Source organism: Vanessa cardui, chromosome 10, assembly GCF_905220365.1.
Source record: "Vanessa cardui chromosome 10, ilVanCard2.1, whole genome shotgun sequence".
Lineage (NCBI taxonomy): Eukaryota > Metazoa > Arthropoda > Insecta > Lepidoptera > Nymphalidae > Vanessa > Vanessa cardui.
The window spans coordinates 3,608,282-3,630,357 of record NC_061132.1 but is presented as its reverse complement, the minus strand read 5'-3'; the positions used below and the strand labels follow the sequence as shown (position 1 = coordinate 3,630,357).

The 22,076-nt window shown below is 35.6% G+C and overlaps 1 protein-coding gene across 1 annotated transcript; it reads right to left on the bottom strand.

Moving 5' to 3' along the window:
• Positions 1–835: 835 nt before the first annotated feature.
• Positions 836–6,280, bottom strand: LOC124532797. Its single transcript, XM_047107873.1, has 3 exons — positions 6,189–6,280; positions 3,925–4,060; positions 836–1,051 (listed from the first exon to the last, which is right to left on the bottom strand). The coding sequence occupies exons 1-3, from the start codon at positions 6,267–6,269 to the stop codon at positions 879–881; spliced, it is 390 nt and encodes a 129-aa protein (XP_046963829.1). The 5' UTR covers positions 6,270–6,280; the 3' UTR covers positions 836–878.
• Between the last annotated feature and the right edge of the window lie 15,796 nt (positions 6,281–22,076).

Genomic DNA, 22,076 nt, shown 5'->3' with positions numbered 1-22,076 from the left:
TGAGCCGTTTAGAAGTTCCATCACTTCATAGTATATAAAATAAAGTCTTTCTCTGCCCTATATCTTTAAAACTACGCAACAGATTTTGATACTTTTTTTTAATAGATTGTTTGTTCCGAGGGGAAGGTTTGTGTATATAATACATGAACAATATAGTAAAGAAACACAGATAATTTTAAAAGTTTGCAATATGATGTCGTAAATAAACAAATTCTGTAGTATATTTAGTATCAGTATTGCACCCTTGCGAAGCTGGGGCGGGTCGCTAGTTGATTATAATATTCGACTACGACAATTACATGAACATAACCACGTTACGGAAGGTGACTCAAATATCCAAATAACATATAAATTAAAAGATTCAGCCGTGGATCGCTAATGTGCTCCTCAGAATTGTTACGTTCTCTACTGTTCTGTAACTTGGATCCTATGATCAAAACCTTACCAAATTTTCACCAAACTACCCTTGAAGTATATCCTTTATAATAAAAAATAATCATCAAAAATTGGTTAGCGCAATTTTAAGTTATTCGCCTATTTATCGCGCACATACATAATGCAAATTTAAGACTTATGTCGTTTTCATAGGGATACCATCATTGGAACACGATAAAATTAAAATGGGTCCCCCGGAAACCACTACCTTTAAAACAAAAAAAAAAATATATCAAAATTGTTCCACCCAGTGAAAAGTTACAAACATAAAAAAATACAGACGAATTGATAACCTCCTCCTTTCTGAAGTCGGTTAAAAAACAAGTGAAAAACGAATTATACATCAAATTATAATTCAGACATTAGCTTAATTATTATCAGATAACAACATTTACTGTATGTAGGATAAGGGGGAGAAAAGTTCTTCAAAACCTTAGACATATTTATGTTTTCACTTGAAGGAATTGCAATAACACGATCGTGTACGAGATAAAGTAGCTGAGGATAGTCAGCGGCAGCGACGAGTTGACGGCGAACAGGCGCCACACGGTGAACTTCACTGGACGAAGTTCCAGGAATTTTATTCCATCCAAAATCTTCTTCCGTAATGCAGCACCTGAAAGTAAAAGCGTATTTGTAACATTACTCTTTTTAATTTCTATCTGCGAAATATAATATACATATGTCGGCACGAAACCACGAATTTAAGAAAAACACGTGTCTAGACAGACAGTCATCCAGTCCATCAAACAGTTTTAATATTAGGTTGGGGAAAAAGTCTTTTCGCATATAGTATGTATGAACTTGTAATAAAATATCTTTGGCTATACCATTTGTATCTGGCTGGTTTTGGTATCATTAAAAAGTTTTAATTTTAAAAAAGGCACTTCCAAATTCAAATTAGGAATTTGTGTGATTTTCATTTGTTTTTGTTGTTGTTAAAATGAGTGAATCTAAAGAAGAAAATCGATACATTTTAAAATTTTACTATAAAAAAGGTAAAAATGCAACTCAAGCCGCGAAAAAAATTTGTGAAGTTTATGGACCTAATGCAGTATCTGTGAGAGTAGCGCAAGTTTGGTTTAAGCGTTTTCAAGCCGGAAATTTTGATATCAAAGATGCATCTCGCTCTGGTCGCCCCGTTACGGACAAAATTGATGCCATTTTTGAAAGAGTGGAGCAAGATCGGCATATTAGTAGTTACGATGTAGCTGAAGAACTGGCAATTGACCACAAAACGGTTTTGACTCATTTGAATAAAGCTGGGTACACAAAAAAGCTCGATATATGGGTGCCTCATGAACTCACTGAAAGAAACCTAATGAACCGTGTACTCATTTGTGATTCTTTATTACGACGTAATGAAACCGAACCATTTTTGAAGAAGCTGATAACTGGTGATGAAAAGTGGATCACATACGACAAGAACGTGCGAAAAAGATCGTGGTCAAAGGCCGGTCAAGCTTCACAGACTGTGGCAAAACCTGGATTAACTCGCAACAAGGTAATGCTGTGTGTATGGTGGGATCGGAAGGGCATCATTCATTATGAGCTGTTACCGCCCGGCAGGACCATCGATTCAGAACTGTATTGCGAACAATTGATGAGATTGAAGCAAGAAATTGAGAGAAAGCGGCCAGAATTGAACAACAGAAGGGGTGTGGTTTTTCACCATGACAACGCTAGACCTCACACATCTTTAGCCACTCAACAAAAATTACGAGAGTTTGGCTGGGAGGTATTAATGCATCCGCCGTATAGTCCTGACCTTGCACCTTCAGATTTTCATCTGTTTCGGTCTCTGCAGAATTCCTTAGGCAGTGTCAGGTTAACATCACGAGAGGACTGCCAAAACCACTTGTCGCAGTTTTTCGATCAGAAGCCCCAAAATTTTTACAGCAATGGGATCATGTCACTACCAACAAGATGGCAAAAAGTTATGAAACAAAATGGCACCTACATACTTTAGTCAAATGTAAATAAACTATAAAAAAAACTTTTTGAATTTTCATATAAAATACGAAGAAACTTTTTCCCCAACCTATTAATTTAAAACTGATCGTTAAATTATTAATTTTTAGTGAATTTGAAATGTTAAAATTAGTCTGAAATATTTTAGTGTTTGTAAACAGCTGTTATGTTGAGTGAATAAGTCTACCCACCTATTTTTGTTATAAAAGATCAACCGCCCGCCGGTATCAACAGGCTTGGTCGAGCCGTCGGAGCGATCGAACCGCCTCATATTGGAATAAATCAAAGAAGAATATTCCCTGAGTTTAATTTCGAACCTCCGAGGATGGATTAAGATCGAAACCCTGAAACTCGTGACGTCATGCTGACGTCATGTTTTTTAATAAATAACCTCAGCAAAAAAACTTTGCAAAAGGGCTATTCGTATGCTATGTCGTACATCATATGACATCACATCACATACACAAAATTTGATTAAAGATAGTAAGAAATTCTGCCCCAAATCGCACCCTAACTGCGAGCCGTATAGGAGTTCCATCACTACATAGTATAAAACAAAGTCGCTTTCTCTGTCCCTATATCTTTAAATCTACGCAACGGATTTTGATGCGGTTTTTTTTTAAAGATAGTGTGATTCAAGGAGAAGGTTTGTGTATATAATACATGAACAATATAGTAAAGAAACACTGATAATTTTAGAAGTTTGCGATGTGATGTCGTATATAAACAAATTGTAGTATATTTAGTATCAGTATTGCACCCGTGCGAAGCCGGGGTGGGTAGCTAGTTGATTATAATATTCGACTATGATAATTACATAAACATAACCACATTACGGAAGGTGACTCAAATATCCAAATAACTTATAAATAAAAGATTCGACCGAGTATCGCTAACGTGCTCCTCAGAATTGTTCCGTTCCCTTCCGTTCCGTTACTTTGTCATGGATCCTGTGCTCAGAACCTTACCAAACTTTCACCAAATTACCCTTGAAGTATATATTTTATAATAAAAAAAGAATTATCAAAATTGGTTAACGTGATTTTCAGTTATTCACCTATTTATCGCGCACATACATAATGCAAATTTAAGACTTATGTCGTTTTCATACGGATACCATCATCGGAAAAAAATAAAAAAATGGGACCCCACGGGAAGCACTACCTTTCAAACAAAAAAAAAATTATCAAAATCGGTCCACCCAGTAAAAAGTTATGAGGTAACAAACATAAAAAAAAAAAAATACAGACGAATTGATAACCTCCTCCTTTTTGAAGTCGGTTGAAAACGGGCTCGGATATGCTTCTCCGTTATATATTTTAAATTTGAATGATAATCTTCGAAGTTTCGAACAGCTTCGGAACTACGAATAACTTCATCTTCTATGAAAATAATACATATATAACAATATACATATATATAACATATAACAAAATAATAGTCTGCCTTCAACGAAATCAGAATTTTTCCCAACTATCATTGATTAATAATTAACAAATTGATATTTCATAATCTTACTGTAGCATATTCTGAGTTGTTTCGCCAAATTATTTTTTATCCTTTCTGCTTCTGCGCTGGCTAACTCTCCAAACACAGCCGGAAGTAAAGATAGGAATATATTAACAGAAAATTCCGACATAATACTTATGTTGCCCTGCAAAAAAATATCAAATATTATTTTTTGAACTTTTAATTTTTAATGTATTCTGTAAATGTATGTTCTGCAAAAGGCAATCTTAACCATAAAATAAAATTTTAAAATTTAAATACTTTAATACTAAAGTTTGTTCTGTCTCACCAAATTTAAGAGTCCAAGCAGTTTTATCTACATCTATATCTATACTACTATATAAATCTCTAGAGTCTGACTGTACACTCAATTTTTTTGCTGAATTTCGTCATAAGTATTCATTTTATGACTGACTGATATCAGTTTTACCATTTTTGAAATTATTGTCTGTCTGTCTGTCTGTTTGTCCCGTTATAATAAACTTCTATACCGTTCAACCGATTGTCATGAAAATGAGTACGTATAAGTATTTTTATTTGATCAACCGATAAAAAACAATTAAATAAAAAAATTAAATCTATTCAAAAAGCAAAACAGCTTACTTATTTTCCGTCATATGTCAATAAACATAAAATAATCATAAACATAAATAAACATAAACCTACAGCCATATTGAACTGATCGGTGTTATCGGACGTAGCCTTTTTTACCAACGTCGTGGAACTACTAAGAAGTCTAAATATTTCCTTCAGCATATTATAAAATACATTTCATGTTTTCAAGTGACATCATTTGGAGCAACAAATATTGTACAATACAATAATTTCGCGTCTACATTTAAAGTGAAGACAAGTATATCAACAGATTGGTTCATTTCTTCAGTTTCTGCAAATTGCAAAAAAAGAAAAAGAAATTGATCGACGATGTTCAATACTACAAATCATCGAGAGTCATCGCTTAATTAAGTTGGATATTTTTTATATTGCTCTAGAAGATGAAACAACAGATAATTTTAAATTCATTATTGAAACAGATAGAACGCAATCGAATAAACATTAAAGAGATATTGTTGACGAAGTTGACCACAGCAAGTGGAGAAGTCGTTTCTTCCAAGCCGGCAGTTCTGTCGGAAGTAGAGGACTTCTACGGTCCGTTATACGCATCGCATGCATCGACCTGATCCCGAATATGAGGATAGAGCTACATTAACACGCCATTTCTCAGAAGTCCTGCCTGAAGTCAGTGTTGGCGAAATCGAGATTGCTCTTAAACAGCTTAAAAATGGAAAAGCCCCTGGAGAGGACGGTATTACTATACAGTTATTAAAAGCAGGAGGTAACCCGGTACTCAAGTAACTCCAAAAGCTTTTTAACTCTGTCCTTTTCAAAGGGAAAACTCCGGAGGCGTGGAGTAGGAGTGTGGTCGTCCTGTTCTTCAAAAAGGGAGAAAAACCCTGCTGAAGAATTATCGTCGCATATCCCTACTGAGTCACGTCTATAAGCTGTTTTCAAGAGTGATCACGAACCGTCTTGCGCGAAGATTTGACGAATCGAATTCGACGAATTGCAATTAGGTAGAAACAACCTTGAGGACGAGGTGAATAGAAGTATTCAGCTAGGTTGGGTAGCGTTTGGAAAATTACGTAGAATCTTTACATCGTCGATCCCACAGTGCCTTAAGACGAAAGTCTTCAACGAGTGCGCCTTACCCGTCATGACATACGGAGCCTAAACATGGACACTCACGGGTAGACTGGTCCAACAGTTTTAAGTCGCTCAGCGTGCTATGGAATGGGCTATGCTCGGCGTTTCTCTACGAGAACGCATCAGTAATGAGGCAGAGAACCAAAGTCATCGACATGTCCCACCAGATTATTAAGCTGAAGTGGCAGTAGGCTGGCCATATTTGTCGCAGTACCGATAACCGTTGGGGAAAACGTGTTCTAGAGTGGAGACCGCGTCTCCGCAAACGTAATGTAGGACGGCCTCGGGCACGGTGGAGTGACGACTTACGCAAGACGGCTGGCATTAACTGGACGCGAATAGCTCAAGAACGATCTCAGTGGTGTGCAATTGGAGAGGGCTATGTCCAGCAGAGGATGGAAATGGGCTAATGGATTGGATCGGATCATATGTTTATTGATTTGTTTTTTTATTATTTGTGCTTTGTTAATGATCAAAAATTAATAAAAAAAGTAAATTATAAAAATGTTTTCTGCGACTAATGCCCAGCGAAGCGGGCGGGTAAAGCTAGTATATATATAAATACTTACTTGCAATTCTGGTATATTACGGCTTATAAAATTGGTAAAAAGTAGTAAAACTGAAAAATAAAACGGCAAGTTGAACACCATCTGAAACACAGAAATAACTCACATAATACAAATTAACCTATTATATAAAGAAATTAAAGATATGTCACAGTAAGATTACAAAATTCGTTAGATTACAATCTGACGAGATAGATTATAATCTGTCGAAATATTGTGAACCGTGCAATATGATTGCAATTTAACGTATTATTCGTCGCTATATTGTAATCTGTCGATGGGAACCGGTCAAATTGTGAACTGGCGTAGAATGAATGCATGTCGCGAGCTGATTGGTTGAACGTTATGTGCCCGCTGCCATCCCGGAATCCATCATATTATTTTACCGTAAAATTACAAATACCGTTAAACTATAATCTATTTCACGTTTATTCAATTTGCAATAAAATATAAACAATTTCGATAGTTCATAATATTTCGATTAGGTTAGAGTTTTTACAATTTAACTGAAATTTACTTCGATATAATGACGGTGAATAATAACAGTGAAATAAGATTGGTCGCTCTTACAATGAGATCGGCCAATCAGGAAGAACTTTCGGCAGTTGACAATTTGACGCGGGACAGATTATAATGTGACAGTTTAACTTCGATAGATTACAATATAGCAAAAATACATTAAATTGCAACAATATTCCACGGTTCACAATATTTAGACAGATTACAATCTGTCTCGTCAAATTGTAATCAACGAATTTTGTAATCTTACGGTGGCGAACACGTATATACACATGCGTGTAAGAGCTATCGTAATATCCTTACCAAGAGCTTCGTCGCGTGGCCGATGTTCTTGTTGTTATCTAATATGTGTTTATAAGCGATCAAATGATCAGTTAGAGTGGTGAGCATCGCGTCGTGTTCTTCATTGCCGCTGTGTGATACAACAGAAAAGCTATCCATTGTTCTTCTTAATAATCTCAGACGAATCCACAATATTTCGAACATTAAGATAACGTTGATATTATTTAAATTTACTGACGTTAACATCAGTAAGTAGAACCCAATCAAATTGTTGAAAAGCTCTTGAGGAAAAGTGAATAATATAATTGCAATCCGTGCGATACGAAATAAAAGAACAAATATGAATATGACAAAAGAAAAGAGAACTTTAAAACTTTCTTCTTCAACAAACGCTGAGTTATGTATTTTGTCCATACCGTCCAAATAATCGAAAAAATATTCACCGTCGGTTACAATTGATACAAAAATCGTGACAATGAAAGGTACAAGTTTAACGGTAATTAGCATATTTACATGATGGTTGTGTAATATTACAAAAATTTTCACACAGAAATACGTTAGAATGATTACAAAAGTAAAACAATAGATCTTAGCGACAACAGTAAAGGCTAAACTCTTGTGGACTTTCGAATATAATCCAAAAAGCAGACGAGTGTACATGATTATATTTATCATAGTGTAATGTTTCTCCGGCAACGTGTCAGAGCCTTGAATATCCATTTCGGGCAAAACCTGTCGGACCAGTAGTTCCGATACGACAATGTTAATAATGACAAAACCGACCCCTTTATTGTCATGAATATCTTCAATACAAATTATTATTGTTCATTTCAACTATCAATATCACACAACCAACTTACAGTCACGACAAATATATTATTTTACATTTATTTTATATGTATTTTTATTAAAATTAACTCTTTAACTGATTATCTATAAGAATTAAAAATAGTACAAATCATATCCGCGTGGAATGGTGGAAAGAATGCTAGTAGTGTCATATTACAATGTCTCTCTGTAACAACGCAATAACTTAATTTGATTCGATCTTTCGGGCGATTATTAATAGTACAAACTTTGTTTGTAGAGACTTAAACCTATGTTTGTTCTAGCTTAAGTTATTAATATCATATAAGTTTTTAATAGTATTTAAGTTTTTAATATTATTTAAGAGTGTATTACTTTTTATATAATTCAACAGTGCTGTAAATGTCTGTAGTGGTGTATCACACTGCAGTGGTCCATGTACTTTTGTTACATAAGTGTTTTTGTGAATATGCCGATGGTGTTTTAAATAAATAAATAAATATACAAGCAGCATTTAAAGATACACTTATTTAAATAAATATTTACATAACGGAATCGAATCGATGGATAAATGCTGTAGATTGATACTAAATAATTAGTAAATGTAATATTTTAATGTATTCACAAATATCGTAAGTATTAATTGATTACTCTTTTACAAAAAGCGTGATTGGAAGCGATGGGAACTGCTTTTAAAATGATAAATGTGCTAAAAATAAATATGGTAGACTCATATTATTTTTTGTCAATGGACCACAGTCATACGTGATGGTAAGCACTGATTTGGTCTCGGATAGAACGTGAAGGCTTTGCCACATAAGGAGTACGAGGCAGGCAGGCATTTTCATTTTAGTATTATTGATATAAGTAAATTAATTTTGAGGTTAGAATTACAAGATGTGTCCGTGGTATCCCAAGAACGGAGTATTGCCTCGCAATGGCAGTGGTAGTAGGATAGGGGAACATCTATTCTTAGCCCTTTCTTTTCCAAACCAACCGCCGCTTCAAATCCTTTGGCATTTCGAAAGAGTTTTTAATATTAATGTTAAAACTGTGTACCACATTTAAAGATGAAATATGTATCGCGACAGATGTAGGGAATCAAAACCAGTATACTGTGTTTGTGGTCAAACAAAGGACAAAAATATCTTCATAGGTTGAGTCCATGTAAATGGTGTAGACACCTACTGTCATTTTCATGACGATTTATTTGTTACGTGTATTTAACAATTTGTTCCTTATTTTATTTATTTATTTAAAAGGCCAACAACGAGGTACTTTTTGACTACAAAGTGAAAGAAATACGCCACAATTCTTGTACAAACTTAGCTGGTGCTTCAATTAGATGAGACTTTCATATTTACAATAAAAACAACAATGAGAAGAAGATGCGATATTTTTATTTTTGTGTTCAATTTCAAAACCCATTTTACAGGATAGACCACAAGAATATTAAAAATGTAAAATATTGTAATTTATTACAAAAATGCTGTTTCAAAATGTAAATCTAAATTTTCGCGCGAAAACGGATCTATATTTTGTATGACGTAACTCCTGTCTATCACTGGTCCACTGATCGTACTTGTTCTCACTGGCTTTGCTAATGCAATTTTGCTCGACCTTTGAGATAGATTTTGTTAAAATTTAAAACCGATATCGATACTCCGAAAAAAAACAACGTTGATGTATGTTTTGAGCCAATGTGTTCATTTACTTCAACACAGTTTTCAAAAAAATGGTTTTGACTGAACCTTCTGCCACAAAGCTGAGATAAAAGTTGAAAAGAGGAATTTGGAGTCTGCAAATTCGAAAAACGAAATTATTTTTGTTTCAATGTTCATTTTTTAAGAACTATGACCTCAAATAAGTAGACATATCAGGTGTGACGTTACTGAACACTATATAATGTTTTGAGATACGTACGATGGTTATTGTTAAAAAAACAAAATTATATCAAATATAGTTTAGTTTAGTTTTTTCTTTTATTGTACACCACACAGAAAAATAAAAAAACATAACATAGATTTGGCCTTGATAGAACAGGCGTACAATTTTGGATAGGTTATTATTAGGATATCACCAGTAAATTATTAAACTATGAAATAAATATAAATATAGAATAGATAAATTATATATCAATTAATAAATTATATTATTAATACATATAAAATAAATAAATATACATATACACGTAAATTTAAAAATAATGAGTAAGAATACATACGATGTCTTCAAACATAACGAAAATGAAAAATAAATAAACAAAATACAAAACGAAAACACAGAGTAAAAGAAATCATTGGCGAAAAGGTATTTGAGACAGAAAGTGGTTTTTAAATTTTTTTGAAAAATATGTATAGTTTTGGCCTCCCGAATATTTCAAGGGAGGTTGTTTCAGGGCGTAAAATTGTAAATGATTTCTTTATTAAAAATAGATTTATAGTCGGGCACCCTTAAAATCATGTCTCTCCGTGTTCTTCGGGTTTTCCTAAAAATATACATTTGTCCTTCAGGTAAGGGGGAGTAGCAGCGTAAACAATACACAGTAAAGAATAGACAAGACATGCATGATCCGACGAAGTCTAATTAATAATGAAAATACGTGTGCGAACTTCCTTAATCCAAATATAAACAGAATAAAGGGAATGTGGTGTCTCTCAAGTTTATTTAATTGGTCTTCGGTTAAGTCCACAAAGCTTGTATCAGTTTAATCAAAAACAGGAAAGAGAAGAGTCTGACTACAAATCTGCGTCAATATTTAGTTCGGTTCAATTTATTATTGTCCGTTTTCAATCTTTATTTAATACTAGCGATCCGCCCGGCTTCGCACGGGTGCAATACTGATACTAATTTACTACAGAATTAATTAATTTACGACATCACATTTGAAACTTCTGAAATGATCAGATCAAAAAACCGCACGACAATCTTTACTTAACTTTGTTTTATTGATACTATGTAGTGATAGTGATTTGAAAAACAAGTTACAAACGCATTATATGTATTTCAAATAATAATTCAAACATTAGCTTTATTGGTATCAGATAACAACATTTACTGAATGTAGGATAAGGAAGAGAAACGTTTTTCAAAACTTTAGACATATTTATGTTTTCACTTGAATGAATTGCAGTAACACGATCGTGTACGAGATAAAGACGCTGAGCATAGTCAGCAGTAGCGACGAGTTGACGGCGAACAGGCGCCAGACGGTGAAATTCACTGGACGAAGTTCCAGGAATTTTATTCCATCCAAAATCTTCTTCCGTAATGCAGCACCTGAAAGTAAAAGCGTATTTGTAATATTACTGTTTTTTATTTATATCTGCGAAATAGAATAATATATTTTAAATAAAAATAAAAATCTTGGACCAATATCTTCGAAGGTTCGAACAACTTCGTAAATACGAATAACTTCATCAGCTATGTATAAGAATACACCGTGCACATGGTTTCCTATGAGTGGATTAACGCGTTTGTTGAGAATGTCTACCTTCACCGAAATCAGAGTTGTTGCCCAACTACGAGTCTCATCTATTTTAGTTTCATTCCAGTTTAGCGTCATGAAGATATTCTCCATTACATTAGTGAACAATTTGGGGAAAATAACGTCCCCTTGTCTCACTCCTCGGTGCAATAGTATGGGATTTGTTTGCTGATTCTGTACTCGGACGGACATGATGGCAGCTTCGTAGAGACATCTCATCACTTGGATGTATCGCCAATCAACTTGGCAACGCTGCAGGGACACCAGAACAGCCCAGATTTCAACCGAGTCAAAGGCCTTCTCATAGTCCAAGAATGCAAGACACAGGGTCCGATTATACTCATGGGACTTCATGTATAATCTGCCGTACTGTATGGATGTGGTCTATGGTGCCGTATCCGGTCCGAAACCCGGCGTGTTACGGGGGTTGGAGTTCGTAGAATCATCACGCAAGACGGTTCGTGATCACTCTTGAAAACAGCTTATAGACGTGGCTCAGTAGGGATATGGGAAGATAGTTCTTCAGCAGGGTTTTGGCTCCCTTTTTGAAGAACAGGACGACCACACTCCTATCCCACGCCTCCGGAGTTCTCCCTTCGAAGACAGAGTCAAAAAGCGTCCGAAGTTTCCTAAGTACCGGTTTACCTCCCGCTTTTAATAACTCTGTGGTAACGCCGTCCTCTCCAGGGACTTTTCCATTTTTAAGCTTTCCAAGACCAGTCTCTATTTCGCTAATACTGACATCAGGCAGATTTTTGAAGAAATGGCGTGTTAATGTAGCTATAGGATCTTCATTTTTCACACAAAACAAAATTATTATTAATAACTTCAGTTCAGATCATTGTGGACAACAAGCGTTATTTAATTTTCATGTTAAAAAAATAAGTACTTCTGAAAAGATAATGTTTGTTCCTTTGACAACAAGTCTTATTGAGAAGTTTAGAAGTAATATTATGGCTAATCTCCCTCACCTATCTTTTAGTGAGGATCCCAATGTCTTGTATAACAATACATTCAAATTAATTAGAAACAATTTTAAATCCATATTCACTTCTAAAACAGTTAATACAAAAACTTTTTAAAATTCAATGATTGGGCGACTATTGGAATTCATAAAAGTAGGCAACGAATGTATGACTTTTACAATGAAAGGGCGTATAATCATAGTGCCACTTTTGCCAATTATGTAAGTGTGATTTTTGGCAAAATCTTTAACTATAAAAAATAAAATTAAGAATGCACATGACAAGATAAAAATGACCTGGAAAATTATTAATTGTGAAACTGATAGAGTTGGCAGTTGCAACTCCGAATTGAGCCTGAATTATAATAGTAAAGTAGTAAATAGTTAAAAGGAAGTTGCTACAGTTTTTGAAAAAAAATTTAATTTTTTTTTTAAATTGATATTCAGAAAGCCTCGGAGAAGTCGGTGAAAACTACCGGTGTTGAACCTGTTAATCACTGAGACGTCTCTGAATATATGCCTCTTGTCCGTCATTATGAAGTCGATCTCATTTCTTGTCATAGTGTCAGGGCTTTGCCACGTCCACTTCCTTAGAAGGAGTTCATCAAGAAAAGCCTCTCCCGTTCGAGGAAGTTGACAAGCATTTGCCCCCTACGATTCCTGCTTCCAAATCCATGAGGTTCTACTACCGATTCGCTGCAATTCTGTACTTCCACTTTAGCGTTAAAGTCACCCATGACAACGTTGTAGTAGGTTTTCTTGGTGAAGTGGAGGACCCTAGATATGTTATCGAATAATTCTTCCACTTCATCGTCCGAGTGTGTCGAGGTCGGTGCGTACGCTTGCACCACCCTGAGGATGTACCTCTCGGTGAGCTTTATAATGAGATACGCTACCCTGTTCGACTCACTTGAGATTTCCACAACGTTTTCAGCTAGAGACTTATTTACCAGAAACCAAACGCCACCTTGGGACTGTTGGTTTCCCTCTCGGAAGTACATTAGGTGGCCCGATTCGAGGGTTACGGTGTCCTCTCCCTCTCTGCGGACTTCACATAGCCCTAATACGTATCACCAAATTTTCCCAAGTTCTACCTCAAGTTGCGCTAGATGCGAGGGAAGCCGTAGCGTGCGTTCGTTGTACGTCGCAAGGGTCAGTCGGTTGTGGTGGCCTCCCGTAGCCCGGTGATTCTTAGTACTCCCGTCCCGCCGTTAGAATTGTCGCCATGACGAGGAATAGCGGGGCTGCCGGGAACTGGGGGCCGTGGCTTGCGTGTGTGCTGCAGATGAAGGAATTGCCCATAATGGCCACGCTGGGCAGGCGGGTTGGCGATCGCAGAACGTAGCTTGTCGCACCGGTGAAGCTGCTGCCTGTCACCGGCCTGTGGTATTTAGCTATGCCTATTTTGTTGACGGTAATACCGCCATCAGTCATTCGCCAGAGCCTCGTTTGCTGGTCGGCAGGATGCACCACGGGCAAGTGAGGTTGGCTTGGGGCACTGAGGTGTAGTTTGCGCCCCCTTACATCCCCAGAAATTTTTATTGCGTAAAAATATGAAATTTTACTTTCGGGATACTGATTAAAAATGAGTAACTGTAATAAACTAAAAATTTGGGGTACTGGTTAGAAATTAGTGGATATTTAAGCATTTTTGGATATTCCACCACCAAGGGTTGAAATAGAAGTTGAAATTTCGGATATAGGTTAGTCTTGAGGTCATTTTTTAAGTTATAAGATTGTCTTGTCAATAATATTACTGAGGCATTTAAGACCTCCAAAATTATGCAACATTACCAGAATAAAAGTTACGGCACTCCATCGTGTCACAGAGTTATCACTGGTTAATAGATGGATGGATGAGAAACAGTGTAAATCCAACAAATATCTTTGATACCTTCAGAATATCTTTTAAATTCAAAAGAGTACAGTTTACGCCTTTCGTCAATTAATAAAGCACAAAATATAGCCATAAGGGGTCAAATTTTTAAAATGGAAGTGAATAAACCACCAGCGTTCTTTACAAATAGGTCTTAAATTAATATATTTATAACCATATTTTACATGAGCAACAGCCAACAGCTAGTTACTTAATAAATAACCAATAATATCTCATATTCATAGGAGCTGGATGCGAGTAGCCGGAGAAAGACCACAGTGGCGTGCGCTTGGAGAGGCCTATATCCAGCAGTGAACAAAAACGGGCTGATGATGTGATGTGATGTGATGGGAAGATCTCATATACTTACTGTTGCATATTCTGAGTTGTTTCGCCAAATTATATTTTATCCTTTCTGCTTCTGCGCTGGCCAACTCTCCAAACAAAGCCGGAAGTAAAGACAGAAATATATTAACAAAAAATTCCGACATCATATTAATGTTTCCCTGTAAAAAAATACTTCATGTTGTTTTTAATAAATATTTACATTTTAATGTATTATTCTGGCTATGAATTACGTCTCTCAAGCCAAAATATCTTTTATTTAGCCATGTAATGTATATAATATAGCTACTGTCATACTTACAGTTACTACTAGAAATATATAAATATATATGGTAATATATATGGCAATATATATATATATATATATATTACCTACAAAGGAAACTTAAATAAACATCGGCTCAGAAGTTGCAATTAATATCAACACCCAACGCCATCTGCCGTCACCACTAACACCGAACTAACAGCGCCGGTGTTGTCGATCGATTACGGCGATCGAAGCTACAAGAGGGCATCACTGGTACGGGCGGGTATCGCAAAACTTGTTCGTAATACTAAAAACCAGAACAACAATCATGGAAGAAATCCTAAATGCACTTAAGGAAATCAGAAAAGAAATGGACGAACAAAGAATGGAAATCCGGAATACCGGAAAAAGCGTCACAGAACAAGTTACGGATAATATCAACAGTCTGCTTGAGGAAAAATTCACAGTATTAGAACATAAACATGAAAAACTGAAAGAAAGAGTAGAAAACCAAGAAAAAAGACTATATTTCCTAGAAAAACAAGAAAGAAAAAGAAATCTGGTTTTTTTCGGACTCGAAAAGTCAGAAAAATCATATACTGGTCTAGAGAAACTCATTATTGACTGGATAGAAAAATACCTTTCTATAAAATAGTCTTACAGTGACATACAAGAAGTAAAAAGAATTGGAAAGAAATCAGACAGACCACGCCCAACGGTGGTAACTTTTTCTACCTTAGGCACAAAAATAAGAATATTAAAACAAAAACAACAACAACCTTACTACTTCAAGGAAGATTATCCAAAACAAATACTAGAAAAGAGGAGGGAACTGCAAGACCAAGTGAAAAGCGAAAAAGAAAAGGGAAATATAGCAAAAATAAAATACGATAAATTAATCATACTAAAACCTAGTAACAAAAGACAACTCCACACTTCACCAACAAACGACTCTCAAAAAAAGAACGACACTAACGTACATGTGAACAAGAAAAACAAAATTTTGAAGAACCACACATCGGTACAAAGATCCAACAGGGTATCTGATGGCTCCTTGAAACCAACTATGCTAAACTTTTTGGTGAGCAAAAAAGACAGCAACACACCACCGGAATAGAACACACAAAATAGAGGGGAAAACTTATAACAATCACGGCCCTCCTCCTCCTACTTCCACACAGATTATAAAAACAATGCAAAACAAACTAAGAACAACAAACATCTTCCCAACCGGCTGGTCACCGTGGAAGATTATGACCAAAACCCTCCAATTCGTCAAAAACCAAGAAATAAAAATTTAAAAATTGCTACGTCAGAACACTCTCAAACATGGAAAAATACATAGAACTAATGCACGCTATACGAAATATAAACATAGACATACTGGGCCTAGCGGAAGTAAGAAGAATGGGAAATAAAATTGAAGAATATAGTAATCACATACTATGCTATAAGGGTGAAACACACGGCCAATACGGGGTGGGATTTCTTATCAAAAAAGAGTTAAAAAACAATATTATTAATTTCTGTGGCTTGTCGGAAAGAGTCGCTTTCGTTCAACTACAGTTCGATGAGACCGACTTGTTATGCACCGACAGCAGACTCAGAGGAAGAAAACTTAGAAAATTTTTATCAAGCGATGCAAGAAGCTCACATCTTACTAAAAAACCACAAAAACATCATGGTAATGGGAGATTTCAATGCCAAGATAGGAAGACCAAAAAACAACGAAAACCTGATCTTAGGAAAATACGGGTTTGGAAAAAGAAATGCAAGAGGAGAAAGGTTTATACAATATGCTCACGAATATAAACTATCAACTATGAACACACATTTCAAAAAGAAAAATAGTCAAAAATGGACTTGGATATCGCCAGACGGAAAACAAAAAGCGAACTCGATTTTATTCTGTACAACAATGCTAAAAATATAACGAACATAGAGGTCCTAAACAACGTAGAGTTCCCGTCAGACCATCGAATAGTAACAGCAACATTAATTCTAAAAAATCACAAAAAATGCAGAAGACTTTTCCAAAACTCGGAGTCACCTCTAAAAGCGGACGAAGAAATAAAAACATACCTTTAAAAACTAAATAATAATATTAAAAACCTAAACAACTTTGACGAATACAACCTACAAAAAACATACGATGACTTCGAACTCTGCCTCAAAAACAGCCTTAAGTCGGAGACTAAAAACAAGGATAGCGTGCACACTTCATATTTTATCAGCGAAACATCCAAATTTCTGATTCAACAGCGTACCGAACTTTTAAAAACTAAAAACAAATCACAAGAAATGAAAAAACAGCTATCAAATCTTTTTAAACAAACGAGCAAGTCAATAAGAAAAGATTACAAAAATCATAGACAAAAAATTATAGAAAACAATATAAATCAATATAGAAGCGCTAAAAGAGCTCATAAGCAACTAATCACCCATACAAATTGGATCATCGGTTTAAAGGACGGTCAAAAAGAGACGAAATCAAGAAAAGATCTAATATCCTGTGCTACAAACTTATATAAGAATCTCTATTCAAATGAGCTACATAACACGACTGTATTCACAGAAACAAACAGTTCTCAGACAAACATCAGTGAATCAACTCGTATAGACGAGCGTGAGGTCTGGGAACATATCAAAAAGCTGAAACGAGACAAGAGCCCAGGGCCCGATGGATTGAAAAATCAGGCCTTGATAGAAGGAGCGAAACTACTCACCGGGCCACTGACATGTATATTTAATCTGGTTTTACAAACAGGCACAGTACCAAAGCAATGGCAAAACTCAGACATAATACTGCTATATAAAAAGGGCGACCCATTGGACATCGCTAACTACCGCCCGATTAGCCTGCTATCAACAGTGTACAAACTATTCACTTCTATCATAAATAGTAAAATTAGCTCAACAATAGATAGTCAGCAACCGGTAGAACAAGCAGGCTTCCGCCCCGGATTTTCGACTATAGACCATATTCATACGCTTGAACAAGTCATAGAAAAATACTCAGAATTTAATAGGAACCTGTATATATGCTTTATCGATTACGCAAAAGCCTTCGACAGTCTCTACCATGGCTCTATATGGCAAGCTCTATATAACTCCAACATAGACCCAATAATAATTAGAACCATAAAGAACATATACCAGAACAGTGTTAGCAGAGTTAAGCTAGAATCTAGGGGCGACGAAATCAAAATTGCCCGAGGCGTCAGGCAGAGAGATCCCTTATCTCCAAAACTTTTTATAACTGTCTTGCAGTGCATATTTTCTAAACTGAACTGGGCCTCTGCAGGCATCCCCATGAATAACGATCGCCTCACACATCTGAGATTTGCTGACGATATCGTAATCTTTGCTGAAACTCCCAAGAAGTTAGAAAATATGATATCGCAAATAAATATAGAGAGCAAACATGTAGGCCTGCATATGAACCTAAGCAAGACAAAAATAATGACAAATGGTAAAAAAGAAAAAATAATGCTTGATGGAGTCGAACTTGAATATGTAGAACAATACATATACTTGGGAAAGCAAGTATCGTTTGCTAAAACAAAAACCGAAGACGAAGTCAACAGAAGGATTGCGTGCAGTTGGAACAAATACTGGGCCCACAAGGAAATACTAAAAGGCAATTATGACCTAAATATAAAAAAGATCATCATGGACACTTGTATTCTGCCCTGCTTGACCTATGGCGACCAAACGTGGTCATTCACTAACAAAATATGCAACAAAATAAGAACTTGTCAGCGGGCTATGGAAAGGAGCATGCTACACTTAAGAAAAATTCATAAAACAAGAAGTCGCGAAATAAGAAACAAGACGAAACTAACAGATGCATTACACCAAGCGCTAAAACTGAAATGGAGCTGGGCCGGACATGTAGCGAGATGCACTGACCAGCGATGGACTCTCAAGAGTACGAAATGGTCCGGCCCACGAGGAAAAAGAATCGTGGGCAGACCACAAAGACGCTGGAGAGACGACATAGAAGAAACCACTGGAAAAGACTGGATAAAATTAGCACAGAATAGGAAAAAATGGAAAGAATTGGAGGAAGCCTATACCCTACGAAGGGGTTCCTATAGTATAATTTAACAAAAAAAAAAAAAAAAAAACAGATATAATCACAATACAAAACTAACATAGATATAAGTATTTTCTTTTATAAAATATGTTAACACTATAGGAAATAAAAAGGCTTTATTATTATTATTATTATTACTGTCATACTTACATGCAATTCTGATGTATTATGACTTATAAAATCGATAAAAAGTAGCAAAACTGAAAAATAAAACGGCAAGTTGAACACCATCTGAAACACGAAAATAACTTTAAACAATTAATTACTATAAATATACCTATTACATAGAGAAATTAAGAGCAGAACACCATACACATGCCTGCAAGAGTTATCGCAATATCCTTACCAAGAGCTTCGTCGCGTGGCCAATTTTCTTGTTGTTATCTAATATGTTTTTATAAGCGCTTAAATGATCAGTTAGAGTCATGGCAAGCATCGCATCGTGTTCTTCATTGCCGCTGTGTGATACACGAGAAAAACTATCCATTGTTCTCCTTAATAATCTCAGACGAATCCACAATATTTCGAACATTAAGATCTCGGTGAAATTACCTAAATTTACTGACGTCAACATCAGTACATAGAACACAAGCAATTTGCTGACAAAAGGTATTGCAAAAGTGAGTGATACTAATGCTATTCGTAGAACACGAAATAAAGTAACAAATATGAATATGGCAAAAGAAAAGAGAACTTTAAAACTTTCTTCTTCAACAAACGCTGATTTATGTATTTTTTCTATTCCGTCCAAATAATCGAAGAAATATTCGCCGTCGGTTACAACTGATACTAAAATCGTAACAATGAAAGGTAAAAGTTTTACGGTAATTAGCATATTTACATGTTTTTCGTCAAATATTAAATAAATTTGCACACAGAAATATGTTACAATTATTGCAAAAGTAAGACAATAGATCTTATCGATAACAGTAAAGGCTAAACACTTGTGGACTTTCGAATATAATCCAAAAAGCAGACGAGTGTACATGATTATATTTATCGTAGTGTAATGTTGCTCCGGCAACGTGTCAGAGACTTGAATATCCATTGTGGGAAAACCTCTCGGACCAGTAGTTCCGATACGACAATGTTAATAATAATAAACCGGCTCTTTTATTGTCATAAATATCTTCAATACAATTTATTGATCATTTCAACTATCAATATCACACAACCAACTCACAGTCCCGACATCATCACATCGGTTAATATATCATTTTACATTGATTTAATGTGTAGTTTTATTAAAATTAGCTATTCCGACCGCGTGGAATGGTGGAAAGAATGCTAGTAGTGTCAAACTTCAGAGTTCCCCTTCAATAATAAAATAACTCAACTTGATTCGATCTTTCAGTCGATGATTTATATTATAAATTTTATATACAAGTAACATTTAAATATACACTTACTTAAATTAATAGTAGTTTCGTATAAAAAGTAACCGAATCTAATCGATGGATGAATGCTATAGATAGATAGGTACTCAATAATTAGTAAATGTAATTTTAACACAAAAAGCGTGATTGGGAGCGATGGAATAATAGATCTTGAAAATAATGTTTCTGTCATAAATATTTTTCATATACTTTTAGAATTACTGCTCGTCAAAATTAGTTTGTAATGTCAACCTGTAAATACTGGAATCTTTTTTTATGCTTAAGTTGGCAAACGGCCAGGAGGCTCAACTGATGAAAAGTGACTACCACCACCCGGACATCTGCAAACCCCCGGTTTACAGATTCGTTGCCAGTCTTTAAGAAAGGTGTTTAAGCCTACGCAGCAGAGGAGACTGCTACAAACATTATTTAATTTCTATTTATATTTATTTATATACAAAAACGAATATACATATATTATTATTATTTATTAATCAATATTATATTCTTAAATTGAAAAAATCACAAAAGATTTTTGCACATTTTGCTCATACTCGTGAGATTTGTGCTGTTCTGGATAAGCCTCGTTGTGGACTCCGCTTTTCTTTCCTACCAGGGATACAAATTGGAACATTCCTTTGTACCACCGGCCGGCCTTTACCTTGAAAGGCAGCACCTATCCATGCGTTTAAACCGCGATGATTATGTATCCGCGAATGGGATTTTCGGGTGACTCTTCCAAAGTACAGTGCCGGTCGCCGGCCTCTCATGGTCTAGCTTTGTAAGCTACTGTCTTTTTTAGCTTCTTACCCGTGGGGGCAGATCTGTTTCTCACCAGATGACCCGAACTCTGTTCCTGACTCTATCACTAAAGTGGTGCTTTAAGTGGTGGTATGTTCCAGCCTTGGTTTGTTCGCTTCTGTTAAACGGCGTCTCGCCGAAAGCAGGAACGTTACCAAACCAAATACCAGCGCATTGAAAAAAGGACTTTAAAAACTTTCATTGTTAAGGCGAAGGCAGATTATAATGACAAAATTGGCGTGAGACTGGTACTGATCTTTCTTGAGGATCACGAATTTATGCACTGTGATGGTAATTAATGGGTCCAAAAGGCAAGACTAAGGAAAGGAGGAGATCTGTAAGTAAAACTTCTTGGCTCTCTCTTAACGTCCTAGCAGACTCGGGATGACTAAAGAAAATATAAACGATACCATCCCTCCAACCGTGCTACAGTCAACTGTTCCTGAGTTGACCCTCGTTATACTGTCTCTTATTTACATGGCTCCCTGTTCTCAAAATAATATTATCAACAACATTATAAACTTCCAGCTTCTGCAGACCATAGACGAGAACCAGCTGATTAGACGCCAGACCGCCGATACGGTTTACAATGGGCTCGCATAGCTGGTGATTTTCTATTTTACCTGACATATGTATGGAGGGACTCAGTTGAATTCACTGAGATGAAAGTAGCAGCCACTTTGGGCATAGCGAAGGCTTTCGACAAGTACCTTTTTCAATGGTTCCTTCCAAGAAAATTATCGGTCATTATTTGCCATTGAAGAAAAACATAAGGGACTTATAATCAAGATTAAATTAAAATAGATGAAAGATAAAGGAAGATACGTTTTAAAGGATTTTCACTTGATGAAATTGAAATACCACAATCGTGTATACTACCCGGCACGAAACTTGACCTAACATGGCGTCCTCTGCGCAGGTACAGTCGTTGCGAAAATCACCTACTATCTAAAAAGCTTAAAATAAATATTTAATATACGAAAGGGTAGGTACGTAATAAAACACAACGGGTTAATTATTGTATATTTCATAATCATTGTATCAATAAATAAAAAAATAAAAAATTAGAAAAAATATTAGAAAATATA